At 47.7% G+C, this 10,426-nt stretch overlaps 1 protein-coding gene across 5 annotated transcripts in view; it reads right to left on the minus strand.

Moving 5' to 3' along the window:
• The window catches only part of ARHGEF5 (Rho guanine nucleotide exchange factor 5), a 30,618-nt gene extending 22,302 nt beyond the window's left edge, over positions 1–8,316 (minus strand). For 2 of the 5 annotated variants that reach the window (XM_054282002.1, XM_054281999.1), the window contains exons 1-2: positions 6,784–8,316; positions 4,287–4,484 (exon numbers count right to left, since the gene is read on the minus strand). In XM_054282002.1, coding sequence (XP_054137977.1) covers positions 4,287–4,301 — 15 coding nt within the window. In that variant the 5' untranslated portion in view covers positions 4,302–4,484; positions 6,784–8,316. Of the gene's footprint in view, positions 1–4,286; positions 4,643–6,783 lie in introns of those variants that run through there. The other 3 variants (XM_054282000.1, XM_054282003.1, XM_054282001.1) reach the window with 3 other exon arrangements.
• Between the last annotated feature and the right edge of the window lie 2,110 nt (positions 8,317–10,426).

The raw sequence follows: 10,426 nt of genomic DNA on the forward strand, positions 1-10,426 counted from the left end.
TTAAACCACACCCAGGATCCACAGGCCAGTCCCTGCCACTCCAGCATAGGTGTCTCTCCGTGTGTGACTGCCAAGCACTCCCCACACAGAGCCAGGTGTTCCCTTGGCAGCCCACACACACCAGCAGCAGCAGAGCAGGGGGGTTTTACACACTCAGTCCTGGCCCTCTGCTAGGAACATGTCTGCTGCCCTCTCAGGTGAGAAGCGGGCATCAGGGGAAGCAGGATATTCTAACTGGATCCACAACCATTTCCAAATGAGTGATTGTTTTTTTGGTTTTATGTTTCCTTGTCTCCTTATTGCCACTGACTGTGACACTCCGGTGAACCCACAGCCAGCCTCCTTCCCATAGGAAAGGGCTGGCTCTGAGGGGATGTTGCATGGAAGAGAGGTCAATTAGGAGACAGCCCTTGTGACCAATTCTGAAAACAAGTAACAACATGTAGGAGATCCTCAGAAAAAGCCCTGGAAATCTCAAATAACTTGCACAGTTTAAAAGGGAAATAATCCAAAGGGAAGTTCCGGGAAGGGAAGGGGAAGGGAAGACACTCTTGTGACCTTGTCTTTCAGATCAAGCTGTGAAAAGTTGTATAAATCAGGGGTTTAAATGCTGTTATGGATATACATCAGTCTTAGAAAATCCTTTTATAACCAGCTTTACCAATTAGTACTACCTTATTTCAAAGTTTATAGTAGTAATTATAGCCCATAGATGTTGTAGGTAAGATTTAGCATTAGTTCCTAATACTGTCATTAACACAGCATATTATAAAAATTAAAAAAAAAAAAGAAAAAGGTAGAGCAGTACACCTCCAAGTGTGGATTAATTTAAAGCATTAATTTTATACCAGCTCAGAAATATTACTAACATTTCTTTTATGCATTAATTAAAATATTTTTCCCATTTTAATAATTAAACAAGTTTCAATGCATAAGGAAAACTAGAGATATTTTTATCCTTCCTCCCTCTATTTTCATTTTTCTGCATATGAATGAAGGGGCACAGTCCGTTTCCCACCACCACCCTTCCAGATTCTCCAACAGTGCACTCCTTGCTGGCTTCACAATCTTCAGTTATTAGCTGAGCAACCAGGATCCTAAGATTACCCTTTGGGCGTCTCTGAAGACATCAACTCGCTCTCTTCTTCACTGGCCCATGGCTTCCTTTTGCTCAGTCCTGTGGCATGTAACACCACTTCTCTCTTTCCCCTCCCAGGTCCCACCCTATAAGATGGCAATGCTTCGGAGTAAAATAAGCTCTGTGTGTCTTAAATTCACCCCAAGCTCCTGAATTCAGTGTGGCAATGAGAAATCAGAGGACGAGGCAACTTAACAGTGGCCTGTGAATAACAGTGTAAAGTCAAGCCGATAAAATTTCCTTCACCTTTTTTATGACATGGTCACAAAACGAAAGCTCTGTCTGAGAAATGCCAAGTCCTCTCATCCCCTGGCCTACACAGGCATGCATGGCATATTCTAACTGGACTGGTGCGTACCTTCCCATCCATGAGATACTTCCCCCAGGAAGCTATAAGCACCAGGCAAATGAAATCAGAGACTTGGCTCCTTCACTTTCCCATTACCTGCAACACGCTTTGATCAGCAGGGCATAAATAAACACATAAATGTCTCATCTCTGCCAAGGTCAATGAGATGCAGCAGAGTTCCTTCAGTCATCTAAAGGAGTTCATTGGACTTGGGATGGGGCAAACTGCTTTGCTCTGTTTAAAAAAAAAAAAAATCACTGGATGTGACAGCAAAGGGTATGATGTGGTGTGACCACTGTGATTTGGGAAAGCTAAGAGCAACAGAGAGCCTGAAAGGGGAAGAGGTGGGATTGTCAGCAGATCATGCCCAAGAAAGAGCAAAAAGCCAGAGCTCTCCTTCTTGGAGTCCTCTCCCCAAACATGTTCCTGTACGGAAAATTTGGTCTAACCTCTGCCAGACTGATGCACCTGAGGAACCCAGCTTTCAGCACAGATCTTTGCGGCCTATTACTGAAGCAAGCACCTCACCTCTTCCACTTGTGCCAGTGAAAGTGCAATTACAGCTATCCCCACAGCAGGACAAGCAGCATTGCTGTTTTTGATGCAAACATGGGGAATACCCCAGCATTCCAAACCTTTGGCTATTCCTGCACTTGTCCTAACAGAAGGTGGCAAAGATGCACACTGCTGTTTTAAGTCTTGCCTCTCCTCACGGCTAGGGCTTATGAGCAGTTAAACATGGGTGCAGTCACTAGAAATTTCAAGCCAGTGGGGCAAAGGATAGCTGTTATCACCAGTAACATAATCCAGGCTGGAAGGGGAACGCACATTAGGATACCGGGGACTCTCCTTCCTACAGTGCCCCACTGCAGTCATTCAATAAAAGGAGTCTCTACAGAAGACTTAGATTGTAACTGGTTTTGGCATCTTTTTAGGGCAACCAAGAATGGCCCCATCCAGCAGAATTTCCTATTCTGTATTCTAGCTATTTGCAGCAGTTTCTGCCTGTCTGAGGGTCATCTGTGCAGTTGGGGTAATAGTAAACCCTCCTACCTCCCAGCCATTCTCTGAGGATTAGGCAGGGAGTGGCTGCTCAGTGTACTGAATATGCAAAGGCCTGTTATAAACCCCATATCTGATTGCAACCATAAGCAAAGTCTTATTTAAGCAATCCTTTCCCCAACAAAAATATATCAGCTGCTCACTCTCTTCTTTCTTTCCGTGTCTTTTTTGCCTCCAAGTTCTTCCAGATAACAAAACACATTACTAAGATATTTTCCTTTTCTGATGTAAAGTTGTTTTCTACAAATAACAAAGATTTTTCCCACAATATAGGGTACATACTTAGTTGTTTTGGCTCATTCTGTATTGCACTTGTACTGGAGGAGTCTCACTGCCCAGTCAGTGAAAGCCCCACTCCCATAATCTCACACATGTCAGATATTCACATTCTAATAGACATATCTTATAGATATGTCTATTTCTCGTTGTGCTTACATTGAGGGGAGACCCCTTCTCCACTTCCATCAATTTTATGAACTTAGGACAGAGAGCATTAGTTATTTCTTGCTCCCATTAAACTCAAAATTGTATTTCTCTACCAAACCATAGTTTAAAACCAAGCTGGTGTTTTTGCATGTGCTTTGCCTGACACTTCTGTATTTGTCTCCCACATCAGTTAATACCTTTTTTTTGCCTTTCAGTGCACTTTGTTCACTCTTTTTAGCAACACAACAAAACCTTTTACAATGCCACCTTTTAAATTAAGCTTTCAAAGGCAACATTCTAGTAAAATGCAGCTATAATACATTGCAGGGCAGATTTGCTTCCATACTGCCTTGCTGAACATGAGATTTCTGATCATGACAGTTTTCACTGCATACACAATGCAGCACATCTCACCTTTTCTTGTTCTGGTCTCTTCTAAAGTCATCTGCTAACACTATCAGAGTAAGAATCAATTCATCTTTCCCCTTTTATACTCAGATGCTTATTTTCATGTCTGATACCACTGTTATCACCCACTCAGCAACTAGATAGGCAAAAATGATGCTGGTAGAGAACGAAGGAAGAAATGTCATTCATCTGGATAACACCCACTGGGCCATTCAGCTGTCATGATTCTTCTAGATGCACAGACACAATTTTTAGCTGCTTTTCACAGCCCAGACCCTCCCTTGTGACAGAATGACATAACTTGCATGCCTGGCCTTGCTCTTCCAGGATAAGGCACATTTCATTGCTCCAGCATACCTTCAAATTGCTCATCTTCCTCTCTCTGCCCTCTCCAAAATGAAACAGCTCAGTTTATTCATTGTGCAGGGGCAGAAGACAAGGTAAACTGCAGGAGCGATGCGAGAGGATGACTGCCTTCCCAGATGGCACCAAAACAAGCAGTGTTCACCCTGTGCCTACAGGAACACCCTACAGCCTCCCTTTCAGCCTTCTCCACATGCCCTGCTAGAATATTCCCTCTTCCCAGCTGTGCTCAGGGATGAGAAGAGAGTGACATACAGTCATGTATTCCCTATACACATCACCAGTTGCTATTAAGAAATTACTGTGTGACTTGGAGGGGTAAACCCATCTCCCTCAATCATTTGCACATTTAAGAAAGCATGCCACAACCTGTAATTTGTTGCAAAAATATGGGATGGTCCCACTTCCCTTTGGCTATCTCCCCACAGCATCCTTTCTCTGCCCCACGGTTTGTCACAGCACAGAGTCACAACCAGGTTGTGTACTGTACTGCAGCCTTGTCAGTACTCCCCTCCTTGCCCATCCTGAAATTCTCCTTACCTGTACCTGGGACATGCCTTTCCAGGAGAAAACACCTTGCCTCAGAGTTGGACTTAAGTGATCCTTGTGGGTGCCTTCCAACTCAGGATATTGTACAGTCTTGTGGGGAGGAGTAGAGAAAGGAGAGAAAAGTGCAGCATTCTCAGAGCACTCTAAGATCTACCAGATGTATTGTATCCCCACTCAAGCCTGAAATATCTTCATGTGCAAAGAAAAAGAGAACAAACAATGAGAAGAGTTACTTGAGCCATGAGCCATACCAACCATCAGGACTGAATCCTCACTGTTCTAAATACTGTGCACTATTCCTGTCCTGAAGAGCTGGCAGCATACTCAGAACACCTCTTCTCCCCTAAATCCAGCAATAGAATGGAAATAGACACACTGCACCTTCACAACTTCAACAGCAGCCTGGCAGCCCTCACCTGTAAAGCCAGACTGTAATCTTCGAGGACCTCAGAAAAAAGAGTGACTCAAATGTTGCAGATGGATTACATTTCATAGTCTAGAGTTACCCTTGGATGCCTGCACTATGGAATACCTACAGCAAAACTTCTGCATCTAAACTTAAGCTTAATCCAAGGATTTAGCCTGCAGCCCAGACCCACTAAAGACATCTGATGCTACAGCATCAGAGCTTTGCTACAGGCACTGGTATGGTATCTTTTTACTGTGAAAGGTATAATCTTCCCATCTACTCTTTCCAAGTTTCCACGAGCCCCTCATAACAGACAGCAATCTGTAGTGAAGATTTAAGGGCCCAAGTAAGATTTAAGCTATTCAAACAATCTGTGTAGGCATTTTTGATCACTACACCTGTAAAGGTGAGTGTAAAGCACACATACAATATAGCTTACACATCCTAATTTTTTGCAGCTGCCCAGCAAGATCGCGGGCAAAGCATCTTCTTCTAATCCTCTCAGCAGTGGCGTTTGTGTTAGCGTAACACTGCTTTGTGCACCTATTTCTATTATCCAGTGAATATGAAAGTGTAGCCATGGCAGCCACTTTGTGGCAGATGTGAACAGGGATCATGTCCAACTAGCTACAAGTCTGCTTGTAACCCACACTCGTGTCCTCTGATTATCCCTGGGCTTCTGCAACTTGAACAAATCATGCCCTAACATGACCAGGATCCTAATCCCCTCCCCTGCCTCCAGAGGGGTGTATTTTGGATTCATAAACTCTACTGCTGGATTTGGTGATGAAGCAGGAGCTTTCCCTCCCCTCACCTCCTCCAGTCACACCCTGTGCAAGGCTGGGTCTGCTCACCAGTGCACAGCTCTGTTCTGCCCATGGAGGGGATCACTCAGCTAGTGGATCCCGCTTGGCACCACCCCAGCCTGGCCCTGGTGGAGATATGGGAATTTCTGTATATGATCAGCATTAGAAATCCCCATGCTTAATGACTCAGAGCACCAGCAAGGCTGTGCACAGTCAATCTCACACACTGAGCCCCTGCCTGCAGCTGGGTGTTCAATCTGAGATCACAAAAACGTGGTTTGGTGTCCAAATGTCACACACTTCTCTGTGACACTGCAGAAAGGGTATGTTTTCAGGAAGGGAATTTATGGCCATCTCTGCTTGAATGCAGTATTCTCCCAGCAGCAGGTTCCTGTGCTTCCTCAGTTCCCTCCTTGTGTGCTATCCAATTACAGTTTCTTCAGCCACTCCTCCTCAACCTCTCCTAGCATCAGAACATCCTCTATTTTGTATACATTTACATATGTGTGTCTGTTTATCTATGTGCATTTGTACACATGTCATGGTAATCACCTCCCCTCTTCTAAATTTTTCCCACTATCAAAACCAATAGTCCTCCCCCTGACCTTGCACTGAACTTGTACTAAAGTCATGGGAATTTCTTCTCCCGACTTCACCTTGCTTTTAATCCAACCTCCCCAACATGAGGTCAAAACAAGTCCCCACCACAGGCTCTGTTCCTCATCCTGCAGTGTTCTGCACAGGACTTGAAGGAATAGTGTCTAAAAGAATAGATGGGGAATGGATTTTGTCTCAGTAAACCAATTCTACTTAAAGAGCAAGAAAGCTGGAGTCACTTGTTAATGGAAAAGACAAGATTAATGAAGCTTTCCCAAAAGGGCACCCCACATGGCTCAGCACTGAGAACTCACATCTAGAATGCATGAATGCATTAACTTAGAACTTTTCCGCACCACTGAATCCTTCATAGGAAGCAGCGTGTCACAGCCAACACTCAGACCTTCTTCTTACCCTAAATGCTCTTTCCCACACAACAAATTTCAACACACACTTCTTGACCAAAGACATAAAAGCAGCTGACCTAATCCCAGTCCTGGGTTAACCCAGTTCTCCCAAGCCACACAACAGAGTTAATCCACACTACTGAGTAAATCAGGGCAGCTGCTCTCATGCAGGTCAGCTGCAGAGGGAAGGCAAAAAGATACACTGCCTTCTATGAAGATTAAAAGGTAAGGCATGCTTGTGACAACTCCTAGTTTCACCAACTCTTCACCTTGCCAAAAGGAGTTCCATCCTCTGTCCTTTCTCTCCTGGTGGTAGAGGTGCATGTATGGTCCCACAACAAACTGCATCAGAGTACAAGTAGAGATGCCAACAGGAAGGCATGCCGGCTTCTTTCAACAGCAGTGCCAGCTGAGAGGATTTGTGCAACCACAGCCTGTTTATCCAAGCACAGAAATGTAGGAACTAAATGTGTGATTCCCTCTGGCATCTAATTCTGCTGTTGGAAAAGGTGGTCCCTCACTACATTTCTCATGTGCAGTGTCACGCTACACTTCTTCAGCAATCTCTCTGGCCACAAGGCAGGCTAATCCAACTTCTATACTTTTTTTCTTTAAGGAGGGGGGTTAATCAGTTGGAGCAGTGACTGGACTGATCTGAGGCCACTTGGTCACCAGAGCTGATCCCAGGGAAGCAGCAGGAGCTTGCAGTCAGAACTGGATGAGAACTGGATCATTCCTTCAGCAGCATCCTGTTGTGCTGCTGGGCTGCTCATCATGTGAAGCCCAGCTCCAAGCAACAGAGTTATTCAATCACAGTTCCCAGGAAGCCCTGCCCGCACAGAGACACCAGGCCAGGCATCCTCCATCACTGCTCTAAACCACGCTGATCACCCAGACTCCAGCTCCACAGCTGCCTCTTCCCAGAAGGAAGAGCTCAGCACAGCTAACAGCCATGGGCTTGCAGTACAACAGACCATCTTTTAGCTGGAATGTGTCATCCTGGCAGCAACAGGCTTTCAGTCAACCTGACATGAAAACTTGTAGCAAGACTCTGTGGTTAGGAGCCAGGCCAGACAGATGGAGATAAGAAATTAGCGAGGGTAATCAGCCATTGGAATAATTTATCCAGGAAACCACTGCAGCCTATCACCTGATATCTTGAAATCAAGACTGAGTACTTCTATAGTAGAATTTTGGATTCAATGCAGTGATAACCAGCTGGGAATGTAAATACCTGCCAGGGGTCAGGTGAAGGTATCTGTCTCCAACTGGCTGATACTCTGAACATCAACTGTGTGATTACCTCAGGAAAGAGGGAAATATACTCTCTGTAGAGCCCAACTGTCAAAACAATAGAGCACAACTGCATTTGCACTGAAGTCACTTCTGAGTACTTCAGTAAAAGATTCAACAGGAGTTCAGTGAGGAGTTGCAAAGCAGAAAGGAATTGCAAAACTTCCCAGGCATGACTACTGAAATAAACTAGCTGTGGATAATTTAGCCAAACAGTAACAAAGCAAACAACATCAACTGGAAAGATACCAGATGAAAGAAAGCAAAGTAAATACTTAGAATCAAACATCCTTCGGAAAAAAAGTGATTCCAATTAAGAATTGGAATTCCCTTGTGGGCTGTTCCTTAAATTTTGTCTGGGATAACTATGGAGAGTGAATGTAAGATGAATACAAACTAATTAAATAAAACAGCCCATTTTAAACAAGACTCTAAAAAAGATTACATTAAAAAGGAAAAAAAAAGGAAATAAAAAATCATCAAAAAACTATAGCATAATTTGACTCTTTCCTACTAGAAAGCACATGAAATAAGAGTACTATAAGAAATTATAAGGTTCAACAGACCAAGCACAAGAACATCCATCTAAAGTTAACAGAATAAAAAAAACAAAACAAAAAAAAACAAAAACAAAACAAAAAACCCCAAACAAACAAAAAAAACCCAAACCAAAACAAAAAAGCCTGCAGAACAGACTCACCATCTATCTAAAATCTACCAGGATGCACAAGAAGTTCCCGGAGGAAGTATTTGTGTCCCACTATTTCCGAGAGCACGAGCATCAACCTCAAGCCCAGCCACCTGCTGTCACAAGCAACTGGACCGTGTAATCCCACTGAGGTTTACCCAGACCACGAGGACAGGACAAATGCCACCCTTAACCACCACCTGGCAAAACAAGGTTCTACACAGAAGCCAGCTGAGCTCTTCCCAACATGAACAAAAACTAAGAAGAACTCCGATTTCTTACAACTTCAAGTCTGATTATGGATGCCTCCTCCTCACCCAATTCAGGTGCAGTTCTGAAATCTGGGTCACCCACACATTATTCCTCCAAACCAAGCCACCTCCCTCCAGTGCAACCCTTTAAGCCCTTATCCAAGCCATCTCAAAGTCATTTAGGTTATGAGAAACTCCAAAACACCAAGGAATCAGGTCACAAAACTTCCAACAACACATTACACATGTGGCTAGGTCCAGGAGGAACAGGCACTCAGCTCCAGGAGAAGCCAACACGGGCATCGATATCCAGCAGTGCTCTGGCAGAATCTGCAGCAAGTCAACACCGATGAGCTGAGCTCAGGATCTCTGACCCCGTAATTCCTACCAGGTTTGATGCAGTCTTAGCCAATATCTTGGAATAAACGAAGCATCAAGAAACGACAAACATGGGTGCTGGGAGGATGACGGGTCAGGTGAGAGCCGTGGGACCTCCGAACTTCCCCCCGGCAGGTTGGTTGGGGCGCTGGGGGTTGCCATCGGAGCTGCTGCGGTGGCCGGGGCTGCAGGAAGGAGGCAGGAAGCGAGCAGCAGGCAAAGATCTCGCCTTTCGTTCCTCTGCCTTCCCTCCGTGACAGGCCACAAAAGTCACGAGGCAAGGAGGAAAACAAGGAGGTGTCCAGAGTTCAAGCACAGCACCCCCACGACTCCCGGGCCGCAGGTCCCGGCGGGAGCTGAAAACCCGGCGAACACCGTGGTATCTCGCTCCTGCGTGGGAGGCACCATTCCTGCGAGAAGAGACTCCTGCTGCTGCTTGGCAGCCGAGCCTGGAATCGGGCCTGCGCTCCGGGCCCTCCCTGCTGCCGGCAGCAGGCGGGGGAACGGGGGGCAGCGGGCGGGACGGGCGTTGCCGTCGGGGCGCAGAGCCCCCGCCAAAGATGCGGCCCCGGGCTGGGCGGATCGGAGCCTCCTTCGCCGTCCCCTCGGGGAGCTCCCGCGGCGCCCGGGACGCCAAGGGGCTCCGCGCCCCGATGGCGCCCGCACCGCGCACCCGCACCGGGCCCACCGCGGAAGGAGCGACGCTCGCCTTCCCCGGAGATCCCTCCTCCCGTCCCCATCGGGTCCTAAAATGGTGGGTCGGCCGACCTCCCTCCTCTTCCTTCACCCCCTGCTCCCGTCCCGTCCCCCCACCCGCCCCACGCTCCCGGAGCCCGCCCGTCGCCCCCGCCCCGGCCCCGCGGGGCAGCCGCCCTTCCGTCCGTCCTGGCCCAGGCTCCGCGGGGATCCGGCGCCAGGCCCGCGCCTCTCCCGGGAATGCGGCAACAGCGATCCCGGGAATACGCCAACGCCGCCCCCGGCGGCCGCCCTTACCTGCGTCGGGCTCACATCGCGGGGCCGGGGCCAGCGGCGACCGCCCTCGGCGCCCCTCGGCCGCCACCTCGCCGCCGCCCTGCGCGGGGCCGCAGGTATGTCATGAGTGCCGAGCGCGGCTCCAGGTGAGCCGGGCACACCTACAGGAAGGCAGGCGGGCCGCCCTGATTGGCGTGCGGGACCGGCGGCCGCGCTCCGACGGCACCGCGGCGGGGCAGGGCAGGGTAGGGTGGCCAAGGGGCTGCGGCGGACACGGCGGCTCTGGACCCGCTCCTGGCTCCGGCCGGCCACAGGCCCTGACACGTCCGA

This window comes from Melozone crissalis, unplaced genomic scaffold, assembly GCF_028551555.1.
Source record: "Melozone crissalis strain CALT ecotype California unplaced genomic scaffold, PUWL_Pcris_2 ptg000033l_1, whole genome shotgun sequence".
NCBI classification, from domain to species: domain Eukaryota; kingdom Metazoa; phylum Chordata; class Aves; order Passeriformes; family Passerellidae; genus Melozone; species Melozone crissalis.